This window comes from Triticum urartu, chromosome 6, assembly GCF_003073215.2.
Source record: "Triticum urartu cultivar G1812 chromosome 6, Tu2.1, whole genome shotgun sequence".
In the NCBI taxonomy this organism is placed as follows: Eukaryota; Viridiplantae; Streptophyta; class Magnoliopsida; order Poales; family Poaceae; genus Triticum; species Triticum urartu.
This window is the reverse complement of record NC_053027.1, coordinates 532,734,424-532,751,265: the sequence shown is the minus strand read 5'-3', so window position 1 is coordinate 532,751,265 and position 16,842 is coordinate 532,734,424. Positions and strand designations below refer to the sequence as shown.

The 16,842-nt window shown below is 45.9% G+C and overlaps 2 protein-coding genes across 4 annotated transcripts; one reads left to right on the top strand and one right to left on the bottom strand.

Moving 5' to 3' along the window:
- Positions 1-2,236: 2,236 nt before the first annotated feature.
- On the top strand, positions 2,237-7,692 carry LOC125514952 (ATP-dependent DNA helicase Q-like 3). The gene is made up of 20 exons (XM_048680330.1): positions 2,237-2,398; positions 2,828-2,984; positions 3,094-3,201; positions 3,324-3,331; positions 3,429-3,512; positions 3,774-3,914; positions 4,021-4,055; positions 4,201-4,284; positions 4,387-4,475; positions 4,766-4,918; positions 5,015-5,111; positions 5,348-5,351; positions 5,438-5,587; positions 5,665-5,757; positions 5,841-5,906; positions 5,980-6,107; positions 6,246-6,337; positions 6,447-6,577; positions 6,784-6,893; positions 6,995-7,692. The coding sequence occupies exons 2-20, from the start codon at positions 2,834-2,836 to the stop codon at positions 7,557-7,559; spliced, it is 2,289 nt and encodes a 762-aa protein (XP_048536287.1). The 5' UTR covers positions 2,237-2,398; positions 2,828-2,833; the 3' UTR covers positions 7,560-7,692.
- A 313-nt stretch (positions 7,693-8,005) lies between these two features.
- On the bottom strand, positions 8,006-13,083 carry LOC125514953. 3 transcript variants are annotated; one of them, XM_048680334.1, is made up of 9 exons: positions 12,773-13,083; positions 12,393-12,478; positions 11,875-12,303; positions 10,944-11,141; positions 10,564-10,836; positions 10,330-10,432; positions 9,545-9,663; positions 9,098-9,274; positions 8,006-8,989 (listed from the first exon to the last, which is right to left on the bottom strand). In XM_048680334.1, exons 3-9 carry the CDS (start codon positions 12,190-12,192, stop codon positions 8,201-8,203), a joined length of 1,977 nt encoding a protein of 658 aa, XP_048536291.1. In that variant the 5' UTR covers positions 12,193-12,303; positions 12,393-12,478; positions 12,773-13,083; the 3' UTR covers positions 8,006-8,200. The 3 variants fall into 3 exon arrangements, with proteins under 3 accessions (XP_048536291.1, XP_048536290.1, XP_048536288.1); XM_048680333.1 differs by having other exon boundaries at positions 11,875-12,478; XM_048680331.1 differs by lacking the exon at positions 12,393-12,478 and having other exon boundaries at positions 11,875-12,392.
- Positions 13,084-16,842: the final 3,759 nt, after the last annotated feature.

Genomic DNA, 16,842 nt, shown 5'->3' with positions numbered 1-16,842 from the left:
ATCCCCATCTCGCTCGACCCTTTCATCCCGAAGAAGCACCTGAAAGGAGATGCTCATCCACATCATGCGTGCGCCCGTGCTCGCCGCCGGCCCGCTCCAGCAGCCGTCATCCACCGGCAAGGCAGGCCTTCTCCGCCCACTTCCATACCTTCTCTTTTTCTGCACCACCTCACTTGTTGTCAGCCAGGCAGCCGGCCGCCCGACGGCGCCGACTGTGCTTGAGCTCCACGCGGCCTAGTCGTCGTTCCAGCGTAGCACAGTGCACGGCTTCTTCGTCGGTGTCATCTGTGTCGGTGGAGCCCTCCCTGCTAGATCCGTCCCAGTCCTGCCCGACATGTTCGGAAACAAAACTTTTGTTGCAAATAGTCAAAGGTGTTTCTGAAACAAAACTCCTGTTGCAAAGAGAGATGATACGGCAGAGATGGTTTGCAACGCCATCAATGTTTCTGAAACCAAAACTTGCAATAGTCATCGATGTGTTTCTGAAACAAAGCTCTTGTTGCAATAGTCATCGTTGTTTCTGAAACAATACTCTTGTTGTAAAGAGGGATTGTACGTTGAGTAACCTAGATCGGACAGCTTGCGAGGCGGTGGATCTTAAAAGAAAAAAATCACCGACCGATGCATAGCACGCCCCATAAAAATATGGGAAAAGCTTACCGTCATCCGGCGGATCGTAGTGGCAGCGTCTGCCACCTCCGCTACATGACACGCGTCCAAATGAAGGCTTGCATGTCGTCCTTTATCGAACACGCTTTCGAAACAGAGGCTATGTTCCAGAAACAAATGCGGTGTTGTAATCGTTTACGACTGGTCTAGTTTTGCAACAAAGCGAAGCCCAAAAATATTTCTGCAACATGACATATGTTACAAATGTTTTCCGCAACACAATTTCTGTTACAAATATTTTTACAATAGTATCAGCATCACCTATGATCTTTGTTGGAGAAAATATTTCTATAACAAACTCTATTGTAAATAAAATTCTATAGATGTTTCCGCAACACGATCTTTGTTGCGGAAAATATTATATAACAAACTCTATTGCAAAAAAATCTACAAACATTTCTGCAAAATGCTCTTTGTTGCAGAAAATTCTACAACATAATCAATACTGAAAAAGTTAAAATGCCCGTCAGATATTTGATGACATTGGTGCGAGGGGGATTTTTTTGTTTGTGCAACAGGCCTCTTGTTGCCAAGGGAACGAGCGCACAATGCTACGTTTGTTGCAACGGGGCAAGAGCAAAGGTTTTCTTTTCTATAACAGAAATCTTGTTTTTGAAACACAGGCCTTTTTCAGAAGAAAAAAAAACGTTTGGCAGGAGCGCAACACAAGCTTTGTTGCAAAGGTTGATGCACGCTCAATAAAAAAAGATCAGACGGTTGGCTTGCTCACGATCCTACAGCTACTAAGGCGGCATATGTTTTCGAAATATCACCCGGCAGACGCGTAGCTGCTTTATTTGTAAAAATAGCACATGTATTACCATGAAAAAAAGGAAATGTCAAATCTCACGCGCTCCTTTGACCTAGCCAGCCGCCCCTCCAAAAAGTTAGGGTACTCTGCCTCCCGCCGGCGCCGGTGCCGGTCCATCCCGTCTTCGGTGGCCTTAGAGCCATGGAGGCGGAGTGGATCTCGCCCCTTGCTGGTGGGAGGGCTCCGTTTTTAGATCTTTTTTCGATCTTTGTTAGGGTTTGCGTCCTGCTCAGGAAGGCGAGACGACGGCGGCTCCCTGAAGATGGAATAAAGGTCTCCCCGCCTAGCCCCCGTTCCGGTGATGTGTTCAGCATCATCGGTGGGCGTGTGGAGTTGTGTCTCCGGCTGATCTGTTGTTGGTGGATTTGCTTGGATCTGTTTGTCGTTCATCTTCGTTCGTATGTCTTCAGGTTGGATCCTTTTAATCTACACTCTTCATCTGCGGCGGTTGTTGTTCTGGTGCGTTGGTTCTATGGGACCTTAGCACGACGACTTCCCGACTGTTTACTACAACAAGGTTTGTCCGGCTCCGATAAGGGAGGGGCGATGGCAGCGGCGCGCCTTCGGCTCGCTTCAGTGCTTGTAGTCGTCGCTAGGTGGTCTACAGATCTGGATGTAATTTTTATTATTTCTAGTATTCGTTGTACTACCATAATTGAAGATGAATAGATTGGAAGTTTTTCTTGCAAAAAAAAAAGAAAGAAATGCCAACCCTTTCAGTGAACGTCGTTGCGTTCCATTTGCTCAAGGTGGGGACGGCGTGCAGACGCAGGGGAGAGAAGTGTGCTCCGCAAGCCGTCTGCGGCCTGTCGCTCTGTGCCCCCAGCCCCAGGCACAGAGGTCGTCAGGTGGGACGACGCCACGCCGCCGCTCGCTTCCCGCGCCGGCGCCGCCCCCTCGCCTCCGCTCCAACCGCAGGTACAGCTCCCGCCCCGCCATCTCCTCCGCCCCCAGTCCCCGAGCCCTAGAACCCCCCCTTCCGGTCGCACTTGCGCAACTGTCTGCGTCGCTCAGTGGTTCCTTCCCCGTTCATATCGGTTCCGATTTCATTGGTATCTCGATTGGGTCGGCAATGGCGCACCGCGGGCTGGTTGATTAGGAGGGCCAGGGAAGGGTGCTGCCGCCCTTAGTTTCGCCTGATCTACTTTTCAGTCAATCGGAAGAACGAACCCTGGGTTTGATGTAGTACAATGGGAGGAATTTGCCATGACTATCTAAATCATCATTTGTGTTATACCAAAGGGTGTTTAAACGTTTAAACATTGTGTGCTGCAATAGTTGCATTGCTCCAAATGATCAAGCCACACTTAGGAACCCTCTAATAGTCTGATGCTTTGGGTGGTACAGCTGAAAATGAAGAAGGCGCTTCCCCTAAAGGGCGGTTCGGCAGGCTTAAGGCATGGAACGAAATCTCCGAAGGAGCTGGAGAGCGTCTTGAAGCAGTATTTTGGGTACTCGGAGTTTCGAGGAAGGCAGCTTGAGGCCATAGAGGCTGTTCTTTCAGGTCCTCACTCTGCCCCTGTTTCCAGATTCATGTTTAACCCCCTGAATACCGATGAGATTAGTACTTCAGATATTTACTTTGTTTAATCTGTCAAACAACAAATTTGCAGGAAGGGATTGCTTCTGTTTGATGCCAACTGGAGGTGGCAAGTCAATGTGCTACCAGATCCCTGCTCTAGTGAAGACAGGCGTTGTTCTTGTTATCTCGCCCTTGATAGGTGAACTGATCCGTCATGTTTCCAAACCTTCAGAAAATCTACTACTTGAAAGGATGTGTGTACATACATTTTGATTTATACTAACTGTTCTTGATTTCTTGTATGTAAAATCTGCTGATCAGCGCTAATGGTAAGTTTTACTATCCCCCTTCTACCTTTCCTCTGTTATTATCCTTAAATCTTGGGATAGCTTTGAACATCATTTGGTCTGCATATTGAATTTACAGGAGAATCAGGTTAGCAGCTTGAAAAGTAAAGGAATTCCAGCTGAATTTCTCTCTTCCACACAAACAACTGCTAACAAAAACAAGGTAAGGGTCTTCAATTACACACTGCAACGTAATTCTCTCGTGAGACATGCTCGGTTATTGCATTGTTTATGGAGTTCCTTTTAGCTGTCCCAATTGACATTTTGACTCTGTATATTCATACGGTAGCCAAGTTGGTGCACAAAATTATGTCATGTCGTATTAATTCCCTGAGAATTGGAATTCATGAACTAGATCATGGTGTCTAGGATCTACTTCCTTTTGACTTTTAAGTTTTATTAAACATGTATGTTCTTTCTTCAGATACATGAAGATCTCGATTCTGGCAATCCTTCTTTAAAATTGTTGTATGTCACTCCTGAGTTAGTTGCAACATCTGGCTTCAAGGCAAAATTAACAAAGCTCCACAACAGGGGTCTTCTTGGTCTTGTTGCTATTGATGAGGTCTAAACTAAGTAACACCTTTGCTCTTTTGGTAACATCCTGTTGTTCTTCGGTCACTTGTAAAGAACACCTGGTGCTTATTTGCCAATTTTCTCCCTCTCCACAGGCTCATTGTATTTCAACTTGGGGCCATGATTTCAGGTACGCATTGGTTTCAGTGTTTGGTCTGAATATTGCCTTTACTCCATTGGCAGTTCTCAGTTTTCATAGTTTCATTGGTAAAATGAGTTGCAGCATTCCTCCTTTTCATGGAATAGCTAATCTGATGTGCTTCAATGAAATGCAGACCTAGCTACCGCAAAATTTCATCATTGAGGAAGCAGTTCCCAGATATCCCGATATTGGCTTTGACTGCGACTGCTGTCCCAAAGTAACACCTTACCCTTAGTTCAGTTCACCTAATGTGTTTTCTCTTTTGATCATTATATTTAGTCTGGTCTCATTTGTCCGGGTTTCATTATTTTTGCACCAGAGTCCAGAAAGATGTGATATCATCATTGTCCTTGCAAAACCCAGTCATTCTTAAAGCTTCCTTTAATCGACCTAATATCTTCTATGAAGGTATTATTCTCGACTTCCTTGATCAATTTAAAGACTAGGGCCTCTGTTTTCCCAGGAATCTCCACTGTTCTTTGCCTTTTCACTTCCCAAGGTCTTTCTTTTGCCCTTTGCTTGAAATTGTGATTGAGTTGCTTCAGGACTATTTATGTTCTTTAGTTTCTGTGTTACCAGAGGCCAGAACGTATGGCTCTTGTTGTTCATTTACTGCTAAAATCCGGTGTACCTAATTTTTTTGCCCCTACATTCTACTCTATGGCGTGTTGACTGTGAATCATGAACTTATCTTGCAGTTCGTTACAAGGATCTTCTTGATGACGTTTATTCTGATATATCGAATTTACTGAAGTCCAGCGGAAATGTTTGCTCAATCATATATTGCCTTGAACGTGCTGCCTGTGATGATCTGACTATGCATTTGGCACAGCAGGGCATCTCTTCTGCTGGTACGTTAATCTGAAGGAAAAAAAAATGATAAGCCCAAGCCCCTATTAAGACTGTTGTGCAGATATACTTATGATTTTATTTTTGCTCCTTGTCAGCTTATCATGCTGGCCTGAATAGTAAAGTGCGAACTACCGTTCTTGATGACTGGCTTTCATCAAGGACTCAAGTTGTTGTTGCAACTGTAGCATTTGGGTATATAGCTTCTTTCTGCATCTTTCTAAACATCGTTTCTATCTTACAACCTGATTCCATGTCCACGAGTTGTAGAGTACAGCTTCGTCTGACTTAGTTACCTACATACCTTCCAACTTGTAGTATATACTTTATTTTTGCTACACCAATATTAGACTAATACTCTCTGTTTTCTTGTGTACTGCATTTTTCGATACGGGCCTTGTCCGTATTTTAATGTGTATGCTGCTCCACAGAATGGTATGTAATACTCTAATTGCATTGTGTTTCATGACGCTTTCTGCAGAGGTGCTTTGTTTATATATTGGCTCTATTCATCTTTTCAGGGTATTGATAGACAAGATGTCCGCATTGTGTGCCATTTCAACTTGCCTAAGTCAATGGAATCTTTCTACCAGGAGTCCGGACGTGCTGGTCGTGACCAACAGCCTTCCAGGAGTGTTTTGTATTATGGGTTAGAGGACCGAAGGAGAATGGTAATAAGCGTACATTATACACAGATGATTTTCCATCTTTTTTGAAAGGCAAAACTGAGGCTTCTCTGGTTTAACAGGAGTTTATTTTGAGAAACAGCAGCAGTAGAAAACAACAACCATCTTCTTCTTCAACTGAGCTTTCAGAGAAGACCCTAGCCGACTTTAGTCAGGTAATTACCAAACATCGCAATGCATTGGTATAGTAGAACATGCAGTATATTTCATTCTATTATATTTCCCTCTCCTGACACAGATAGTTGATTATTGTGAGAGTTCTAGCTGCCGACGAAAAAAGATTATTGAGAGTTTTGGAGAAAAGGTATGGCATTGACTCCAAACATGTTACTGTTTTCTGCTTTGTGTTATTGCATGTTAATATTTGAACTGCATAGGTACAACCAACTTTATGCCAACGCACGTGCGATGCTTGCAAGCACCCAAATCAAGTGTCCTCGCGTTTGGAGGACCTTGGGCGTGTGCCCAACTGTCGCTTTAACAAGATATCTCCAGTCTTCAAAAGGTATGTGGTGTTCACTGTGCAGCAAGTCTTTGTTTCTTTTCCACAGTTTTGCTTATGAGATATGAATTGTACATATTCTGTGCTTTTGTATTAACTTGCGCCATATTGGTCTAGTAAAACTTCTCATTCGTGTGACAGCTCATCAGTTGACCCAAAACACTTTGACACGGAATTTTGGAACCGTGAAGATGACGTAAGCATATCAGACGAAGATATATCAGATTCTGATGGTAGAATGAACAATCATTTTCCTTTCCTCTCTGTGTTTGTAAGACTACGCAAAGTCATACTTGCATGTAGTGGAGTGCAGTAACATCTGCTGGGAATAATGAATCGCAGATGAGGAAGAGGCAGTGAGCAATATCGCCATTTCAAAGCTTCCATCAAAAGGAGGGTTTGAAGCAAGACTTGATGCCTTGGAGCGTGCTGAAAATGCTTACAATCAAGCCAGTGGTCAAACTAAACCGCAGGTGATTTAGATGCCGCGTTTCTGTGATACTTCGTAAATGTTTGAGGATTTGAATTTGATAGAACTGTTTCCTCTTTATAGAAGTTGTGCTTGATCAAAAGTTATATGGTGTTCTCTGTGCAGCAAGTCTTGGTTTCATTCCTATAGAAATTTTTGATTTACAAAAGTATAATAGCTAATCTGAAACTTCAACTGGTGATGTAATAGGGTGGCAACCTTGTTGACAAGAAGAGCATATCTCAGACTCTAAGAGATGCAAGCAGGAAAAGATTGTCGGGTGCGCTTGGACAAGCAAAGCTCCGTCTTGGGGATCTGCGGTAAGTCTGCCCGCTCTGTCATGATTTTGTTGAACTATAAACATGTCTAATTTTTACGCATCTTTTTTTTCCACCACTCATTACATCGTGCACACTTTCAGGTTTGCTGAAGAGGCTTCTGCTACACACCTTGAAACCGAGTGCTTCAAGAAGTATCAGAAAGTGGGAAAGACGTTCTACAACTCCCAGATAGCTGCCACGGTTCGGTGGCTGTCGTCTTCAACTTCTGACCAAATCCACGGCCGACTTGAAGCCCTTACCAACCAGACTACAGAAGCTGGTGCAGCCACCAGCTCTCCTTGCATCATTTCTGATGCTTTGGGCAAAGCTGAAAAGCCAGCAGAAGCTACAGTAAGCCAAGAGCTCGCGAAAACCGAGCTTTCTGATGAGTTTGCAAAGACCATGGCTTCAACTGAAAACATGGAGCCTTCCTGGATGTCACCACCTGAGAAAACAATAGACGAAGAAGCGAGGAGAGATGGCGCGATCGGTACCATGGACCTTCCCAAGATACCATCATTCAGAGAATTCATGAGCCAGAAGGGAAGGGATCGCGCAACCAGTTCTTCTAGGGCAGAGAGCCAGCCTCGCGGCATTCCTAGAAAGGCTGGCCCTGTCATCAGCAAGGAAGGAACGACAGGAACATCAAAGAAGATGAAACTATGAGTGACTACTTCTCTGTTTTACATGTTGACTTCCTCCCAAAATTCCACAGTAGGAATATGACTAGAATTTTTGCTGATACAGTAATCAAACACTGCAGTGCTGCTTCTCAATGGAAGATATCCTCTCTTAAAAGAAGCTGCGAATCAAACTTTCACAGTAGGAATGTGACTAGAATTTTTGCTTACAGTAATCAAACACTGCTGCTTCTCAGTGAGGCCTTGTTCGGTTAAGCCACTCCCCAAGTGGATTGGAGTGGAATGGAGGGGATTTGGGGGAAATTTGAACTAGATGAGATTTAATCCCTGTCAATCCCTCTCATTTGTCATGGAACCGAACAATGCCTAAAAGATTTCCTCTAATAAGAGGAAAACATGAGAATATTTTGCAACTAATGCCTTGTGTATCTCAGTGAAAGATTTCCTCTCTCAAAGGAGAACGTGAGAACCTGTGAGAAGAGTTGTGCCAGATATCATATCTGAGAAAAGTTGTGACAAGCGTTGTTATATAGTTCCAGTAATGTTAGGTACACTTTATGGAACTAACACCCTATGTATGCCATCAGCTTTTACAACAGTTGAAGCTAACTGTGAGTATCTGGTTTGGACCAGCAAGCTGTATTGTATTGTTGTCAGGGCTACCACCTACAGAGCCAGGTCCTTCTCAAGCTCCGCAACCAACTGCTCGATGTTTCTTCTGTACATCGGCATGTAATGATCGTTGATCATCATCTTCGACAGCCTCAGCTTGCCATACAGAGATCTTGGCGTCAAGAAGATCCCTATGCTTGTCTCCGACTCCCCGGCAGCATCAACTTGGTGAAGGTCTGGCTCTTCATCCTCATGTTCGCTGGTCTCGTCGTCGTCTATGGCTGCTTCTCTTGTGGATGTTATTACGTGCATGATTTTCCCGGGTGGGTAGAATCTGTGGACCTCCTTCTCATTGGGTTCACTGAGGACATCTTGAGCTCTGCCGCCAACTTCCTCGGCAATGTTACTTTCAGTCATCTCTTCCACTATGTCGTTCTCCCCTTCCCTTTTCCGGTACAGCTCGTTTTCGAGTTGTTGCCACAGCTCTACTTCGGTGATCCTGTCCTCATCCACGTGATGATCGATGATGTCTTCACCGTCACTGTCTACCTTGTCATCCAAGGTACCAACAGCATCGGATGCCGAGATGGTGCTCTGGACCTCTTCTGATGCAGCATACTGCGTGGTTTCAGATGTAACTATCTCTGTGGTTTCCATCATGGTCTCAGTCAATAGTGAACTGGATTCAGAGCCACCGTTGGTAGTGGAAGTTGTTATTTCTTCTGATGTGACAATTGAGGTAGTATTCCGCCGCCTTGGCCCAATACAAGCCCATGAGGATAGTTGTAGCCCCGGTCTTGTCCATGCTGCTTGTGCTACACTGCGAGCTCTCCTCATTACAACCTGAACACACATTGCCAACATTGCTAGTCATGGATAATGCCAATGGATTTATGAATAACAATCAAAGCTGTGTTAAGGGGGTCAAATTAAAGATGAAAGGTACAAAACCTGTGTTCCATTAGATACAGGTCTTAGGATGGCACCAGCACCAGCTACTCTAGCTTTAGCATTTGCTATAGAAGGAAGTCGTGATCCCAAGGCAGATGCAGATCGATAGAAAGTGCTCAGGATTCTGGTTTGCTCGATTTGGTGACGGAGATCATTCAGCCAGGCAGATGCCGTCACCTGTTGCACATGAAACTTAATTTCAATACAAGAACCTATAATATAAAGTAATCATACTATATATTGCTAATTTTTTACACTATCATCAGCTGCACTGTTATCATGTGCTCATGTGTCCTTGTTTCCACAGATAAACCCGCTACCAGTTATAAAGATCTTACTGGTGCAAATAAGTTAATACGTACTCCCTCCGTCCCATAATGTAAGACGTTTTTTGACACTAGTGTACATTATGGCATTACTAACAAGGAAGGGTAAATAAAAGGGTACCTCTGAACGAAGATCATCTACTGCCGCCGCCGAAAATGTTGGCACCAAATCAGCACCATTGATGACTGTAGTGATAAAATGTACTCCTGACTCAGCCAGCTCCCATGTCATACAAGCAGCTGCAAAATGGAACATCCCACAAGGGCTAAATCACAACTATATTCTGAGGACAAGAAATCCAATCTTGTGAAAGGACTGGAGAAGTGGTCGACTTTTTGTTAGGAATAAGGAGAAAAATAAGCGATGTTCTTAGATCTGAATATCCAAGTCTGCATCAGGTATTTATATCGGAGAGGCCTGAGATCTAGGAGAGAGTATTTCTGGGAGAGCATCACTTATTTAAGCTATGGTCCGTACATAAGCTGGGGGAGAACTCAATTCTCAGACAAATACGGTGTACCTGGGATACTAGTCTGACAGTACCATTTACCTGAGATACTAGTCTGACAGTACCATTTTTAGGATAGCTTGAAATTATGGCAGTTCCTATTTTATGATCAACAAATTAATTTTGTCAACATCATATTTCCATCTAAAAGGTCGAGGAGTGGTACCACAGATACTTAGAAGATGGTGCATTGGGTATTTTTGTTGCCACAAAATATTTCGATGCTCATTTAATCCATGACCTAACCGATAGACTAAAAAAGGACCTAATAGTACAAGATTACAAGTACATTGGAGAACCCGAAGTTATGCTTGACCAACAAAATGCTCGACCAATGAAACAAAAAAGGATGCACATGATCTGATCTTCAGACAGAAAAACATCATAACATGCGAACCTGGAGCAAATGACACGCAAGTAGCGGAGGCAAACTCCTGCTGTTCCCTCAGGACGTATGTCAAGAGAGCTGCTGTACCACCTCCAAGTGAATGTCCAACAACCTAATAAATATTTACCAGAGACACAATCAATTAAAATGCTCCAAGAACCATATAAAACAACACAACACTACTAGCAAAGGATACAAGGAAAAGAAGGTACAAGATAAAAACACTGTACACTTGTGCCGTACCTTTATTTTATAATCTGGATACAAATGTAATGCTTCTGTGAGACAAGGAGTTGCGAGCTTTGCAATCCATCTAGCCGCTGCAACCATCCCAAAATGTGCATACCCTAAAACTAGATCACTAACACCACCTTCTTTGACTATTGTATGGTGGAACGGAACCACAGCACCCGTAGCAGCTGTCAGGGTATCCCTTATACTGTGGGTGCCTCTAATTAGTAGAAGTATACATTGTCTGTCTCTATCAAGTAAAATGGTGAAAGCTGGCTTCAAAATCTGCAAGTATCCCAACAAAAATCCTGAATCAGTCAACAGTGAACAGTTCTTGTGAATAACTACAGGATTACGAAATATAAAAATGATACTGTATAAATTTCACTTACCCCTGCTTTAGGTTCTTGCATAAGAACATCCTCCATGGAGTAGCCAGTAGCTTCCAAAAATAACGGGAATGGCTTTTTGGAAAAATGCCAACACAGTGTCAACAAATTCAAAAGATACCTCAAGTCCGTAACTACCGAAGCTCCTTTGAGCTCCACACTATCATCTCCAGCATATATGCTTGCAACAGATAAGTTCCCCTGAAACACACATGCCACAACTCATCTGTCAGGAACTTTGTTCAAGTCATTAACAGTTCAAAGTATTTGTCCTATGATTCTGGCCTATGAGTTTATCTGTTAAGAAGTGCAGAACCTGCCCAACTTTAGCATAGATAGCATTGTAGGCAGAGTAATCTATTGAAAAAAAGGGGTGAGTTACATACATAGAGTGAAATGGTAAGTGTGATAATCTAAATGAATGGTTCACTTAACAGATACTCCCTCCGTCCATAATATAAGATGTTATTACAGTCAATATAGGGGTATATTGGCTGTAAAAACATCTTAAATTATGGGACAGAGGGAGTACCTTATACAGTTTGTATGTACTAGAAATAATGAAGGTCGTTCATGCAGTTTCATGAGATATATTGTAGACAATCAAATATTGATAAACGATTATGTAAATGAATCTGAGAGCTGTTTAGGTCATCAGAACAACTATATGGTAAGACTAAGACAACTACTTTTGATAAAATAAGAAAAGAAGCGGTAAGAACAGATGATAGATATTAAGGAGTGTGATGCCTATGTTTTCAAGATTGTTTCAATTCCTACATGGCAACCCAACACTAAATTTAACCAGATGGAAAGACCTCCAGCGATGTTTATGATTTAAAACACTCCCTATCGGCTTCCAACATTTAAGTATCATAGTTAAGAAAGAGCAACAGATCACATCAACAGCAAAGTATGAGCGAGAGCGACCAACCTGTCTCTTGAGGAGGAAGCTGATTCCGAAAGCGAGGTCCCCGATGGGCCACTTCCCAAGGGTCTCAGAGTACGTGAAGCGCAGCGTCTCCGACAGGGTCGAGATGGTCTCCAGCCACGTGGCGGGAGCGCGCACGTCCCTCCGCGACACCCGGCTCATGCTATGGGACTCCAGCGCGCCGCCCGCCGCCGCATCCCTGCCACTCTCGCCGTCCGAGTCCCCTTCCCTGTCCAGCTTCTCCGTGTGAAGCCGGCGGTTCAGCGTGTAGTAGAGCAGCGCAGCGGCGCCGGCAGCCGTCGCCATTGTGGCTGTTGCCATCGCACCGGCACGCCTATAAACCCCACGCCGCTAGCAAGCGGGGGGAGGCCTGGCCAGCAGCAGCCTTGTCTCCGATGAGACAGTGACCAACGGAGCTGTTGACCAACAGCGCTGCCGGACAGCGACCTGGGTTAATTTAATCTCTGGCGATGATGTTCTTCCCACTGTAGATGCGATCTTGGGGCGGGACAAGGTCAAACCTGGTACCAGAAACAGAGGAAGATCCGAGTTTTTATTTGCAGCGAGGGGGCCGTGGATCCGGCACCGCAGGGAATCAACCAGCAGACTGCCAGACAACAAGACCGAAAAAGAAATCCTAGTTATCCCCAGCCCTATAACAGCGGCAGCCGCCGATAGAGAACGGCAGCAGTATGTATATGCATACATAATATAATCCGCAAAAAACAGACACTACTGCCGTATCGTATCATCCGGGACCTATCCATCGGCAAACCTCAGAGCACCGAAACCTAGCCAAGATTCCGCCCCCAAATAAAAAACGGACAGCACGGCCGCCCCGGCCCGGGGCCCGAGGGAGCGCAGCGGAGCAGAATCGACGGGGAGTCGCGGGGATTTTTACCTGGAGCGGAGCAATGGGGCGTGCGGCTCGGTTGATTGGGACTGGGGCGGGGCTGGCTAGGGTTTTGGGAGGGGAGGCGGCCGGATTCGCGGCGGCGGCGGAATCGGGGAGGGGAGGGGGGGGTATTGCTGTTGGGTTTCGCTTTCTCCGGGGAGGCGGTTGCTGGGTGGCGCTGGGGAGGGGAGGGGGGAGGGTGGGCTCTCTCGAGTGCTTTGGTGGGCTGGCTTTGGCTTTGCCGTTGCGGTGGGGCAAGCAAGGAGGGAGAAAGAGGAGGGGAGGGGGGAAGGGGACGACGACTCGGCAGCCACTGAGACTTGCTTCCTTCCGTTCCTTCGCGGCTAAGCGGCGCGTGCTCGTACTGTACTGGTTATCCAGAACCAGAAGTGGAAACCTTCCGGCTCGGTTTGGCGTCGCGCAGAAATAGCACGCATTCGATGGCTGGGCCCCACCCTATATTTTGATATTGACACAAGACTCAGACGTGCAATGCTTGTAGCACTTTTTTTTTAGAACTGTCGATCTATCCATCTTCAATCACGATATTACTCCCTCCAGTCCTTTTTTACCTGCGTCTAAGAAAATTTCGTTTTTCATGCAATGCTCTGCGCATTGGCATTTTTTCGCTGTTCTTTCCAACCGTGCCCTCCATCCCTTTCCACCGCATGCGTGCGTAATCACATCTCTCTTTCCCATGTGCTTCGCATCTTCCCAAGGCAGAGAGAGGCGCATGCAGAAACAGGAGAGAGAGAGGGAGAGGGAGAGGCGCATGCGTGCAGAGAGATGGACAGGGGAGAAAGAGCCGACATGCATGCAAAGTCTGAGCCAATCTCGCATGCAACCAGGGTCTCCTGGATGAATCCAGGGGCAAAACAGTCCATTTTTTGCTAAGTGCTCCTCTCCTTGGTATGCGGGCTGGACTTTAGACGCAAAGAAAAAAGGACCGGATGGAGTACAACAAACACTTGAAATAATAAAAATTACATCCAGATTCATAGACCACCTAGCGACGACTACAAGCACTGAAGCGAGCCGAAGCCGCGCCGCCGTCACCGTCCCTCCTTTGCCGGAGCTGGGCACAACTTGTTGTAGTAGACAGTAGGGAAGTCGTCGTGCTAAGGTCACATAGGACCAACACCCCAGAACAGCAACCGCCGCCGCTGAAGAGAATTTTAGACCGGAAGAATCCAACCTGAAGACACATGAATAAAGACGAATAAAGACCAGATCCGAGCGAATCCACCAAAGACAACCACCGACCAAATCTCGCGAGATCCGCCGGAGACACACTTCCACACGCCCTCCAACGATGCTAGACATACCATTGAGACGGGGGCTAGGCGGGGAAAACCTTATTCCATCTTCAAGAAGCCGCCGCCGTCTTGTCTTCTCGAGCAAGATACAAACCCTAACGAAACTTGAAGAAACACTTGAAAACGGAGCCCTCCCGCCGGTAAGGGTCAGGATCCACCGCGCACCCATGGCCCTAAGGCCACAGGAGACGTGGGAGATCGGCGACGCTGCCGACTAAAGGCAAAAACCCTCACTGTTCGCACATTGCCGAAAATCCTTAAATAAATGAAGAATAACACAAGCAACGGGACTTAAACCCTGGTGGGCTGGGAATACCACCGTTCTCCTAAGAGCATATCTAGCAGACGCCCAAGCTTGCCCTCCGCCACTTCCTCCTGCGTCGGCGGGCCGGCAACGAGCAGATTGGCGGCTATTCGTCGCCGCGACCGGATTTGCCGTTTTCCGACCACAAGTGGAGCCATGGATTGGTCGTGAAGCACCCCGTGCAGCCCCGGCAAAGCCCCAGCGTTGCATGCAGGTACTGGTTCGTCTTGTAGCCGCCATCATCGGTTTCTGGCAAGGATTCGGTCGGCCGGCCGCCGGGCTCGGCGCTCGCGCAACGGCTCGCCGATGCCGCTCATATAGTGTGACGACTGCACGCGGACAGTGCTGCGGCTAACTTCTAGCACGCCCAAGCACCCCGGATGGGGATTCTTCAAATGCGAAAACAACAGGGTATGTTGTTGTTTTCCTTCGGCTTTGTCACCCTATTCGGTTCAATTTCGATGGCTTATGGACATCGTCATGTATGTAGGAAGACGGATACTCATTTTGGTTTTGGGAAGGAGAATATATTGATTTGTTGATAGAAAGAAACTTAATAGATGTTCGTGCATTCCTTAGTAGAATTGAGGTTACAGATGTGACTGCATGTGCAATTAGAGAAGAAATTAGAGGGGAAACAACGTCTACTTTTTTAGAATCAAAGAAGGAGAATGTAGAATGCAAGATCAACAATCCGCATATCAACAACAAAGGTATGGAGAAGATATTGGCCCAACTAGTGGGAGCAGTTATGGAAGTTGAATATCTTCTAAAATGCATAAGTGTGGTTCTTATTTTCTTTAGTCTTACTATTCTATCAAAGATTTGGGGTCTGTTTGGTTGGATACTAGTGTGGCCAAGCCAAAGTGTGGCTAGCCACACAAGTATGGCAAGCCACACAAGTGTGGCTGTGAAATTGGACGCCAAACTTTGGCAAAAGTTGGCAAAAAAATTATCTCTATGACAAATGGGCCATAGGGGCAATAAAGTGTGGCAAGCCAAAGTGTGGCAAAAACCAAACACATGCCAATTAAAGTGTGGCTGCCAAATTTTGACTTGGCAAACTGTGGCTGGAAACCAAACAACCCCTTGGTGAATTACTATGTATCCAATCTCGTTGAAGAAAATAAAAAACAAAGAAATGTGTTTTCATGTCTGAAATTGAAATGCAAATTACTGATTTGCGGGTCGACGCGGGCTGCGGCCGAACAGACCCCGCAAAACGGACCCGTATCGCTTTGCAGGGTTTAACTCTGCCGCCGCCCGCGCCGACCCGTAAAGCTATTTTTTTGCGAACTGTATACACATGGGTCGGCATTATACGGGGTCTGCTAGTGATGCTCTAACCATCCAACCAAAGGCTGATTCGCTCCTTCACTTCTTTTTATTTGTTTTTACTGAACTTCATATTTTTTAGTTGGTGTTCCTTCACTTTTGATCTAAACTAAGTGAGGTTTGAGGCCAAGCACTTGGACTCGACCATCCCCACTTTGAGGAGTTGGTTGTTTATCCGGCACTGACGGTGAGCAGAGGTCCGTTTGGTGGTCTTGACTTGTTGATGGGCCAAGGTGGCGGGACAAGCGACCTCGCAAAAGACACGCGGCACATCGCGTTGCACGCCGCTCCCAGTGCCCAGCCTTGGAGGCCGTCGTTAATGTTGACGATGAGTCGTCGCCATCACCGAGGTGGTTGGCATGGCGGTTGTGTGCGTTGGCGGTCGTCGGGTGTGCGCCTCCTCCTTCTTCATAGCAACCCAGCGCACCTGCTCCCGGACTATTGACGAGGCGGGGACTATGACACCACATCATTGCCGCTGTAGAGACGGCCGCAGGGCGGGGATGGCGGCTCCTCCTTACACAATGTTCAATTTGGACACCTTTGCTTGGTAGGAGCGCAGCGACAGATGATTTTGTCCTAAGTACATTCTCTGGAGCAAAGGATTTCCAGACCATTTACAGATAGGATATCTGTTGAAACCGCACTTTTGTCCTAATAAGTCCATACATTTGATTCTTTTTAGCACATCGGCAGTTTTCATCATCTATTGAAGATGTTGTTAACTAACCATGGTGTCCCGTCGAAAAAAAAACTAACCATGGTGTTAGCTGGCAGCACCCCGTCCCCTAAATTAGAAAATTTGTACTAATAATCACTTTCTTTAGACTGAAAAATCTGCTAAAGAGCTTTTTTCGTACTTCAGGGCTACAATGCCGGAAAAAAAGTCTAACCAGGAGATCCGGCGTACGTGACGTACAATGCGCGGGCATGTCGGTCCGTTTTGACGATAACGAGCCACGAAGCGGTCGCTCTCCGACCTAACCCTCGCCTGCTCAGCCGTCGTGCGTCCATGGATCCAGCCCGCCCGCTGACCCGGGTATGCACGCACCGGTTGGCTGACCAACCCAGCGCCTTATATACTTGCACATCTATTTAAATTAATAAGTGTATACGTGCAA

What these genes read in the sequence shown, in the direction of transcription:
- LOC125514953 (XM_048680333.1), bottom strand. Translation starts at nt 12,192, where the DNA reads ATGGCAACAGCCACAATGGCGACGGCTGCCGGCGCCGCTGCGCTGCTC. An exon ending in TGCAAGAACCTAAAGCAGGG is followed by an intron (nt 10,837 to 10,943) that starts GTAAGTGAAATT and finishes GGATACTTGCAG; the next exon opens with ATTTTGAAGCCAGCTTTCAC. An exon ending in CTGTATCTAATGGAACACAG is followed by an intron (nt 8,990 to 9,097) that starts GTTTTGTACCTT and finishes ATGTGTGTTCAG; the next exon opens with GTTGTAATGAGGAGAGCTCG.
- LOC125514952 (XM_048680330.1), top strand. Translation starts at nt 2,834, where the DNA reads ATGAAGAAGGCGCTTCCCCTAAAGGGCGGTTCGGCAGGCTTAAGGCAT. An exon ending in ACTGCGACTGCTGTCCCAAA is followed by an intron (nt 4,285 to 4,386) that starts GTAACACCTTAC and finishes TTTTTGCACCAG; the next exon opens with AGTCCAGAAAGATGTGATAT. An exon ending in ACCTAATATCTTCTATGAAG is followed by an intron (nt 4,476 to 4,765) that starts GTATTATTCTCG and finishes CTTATCTTGCAG; the next exon opens with TTCGTTACAAGGATCTTCTT.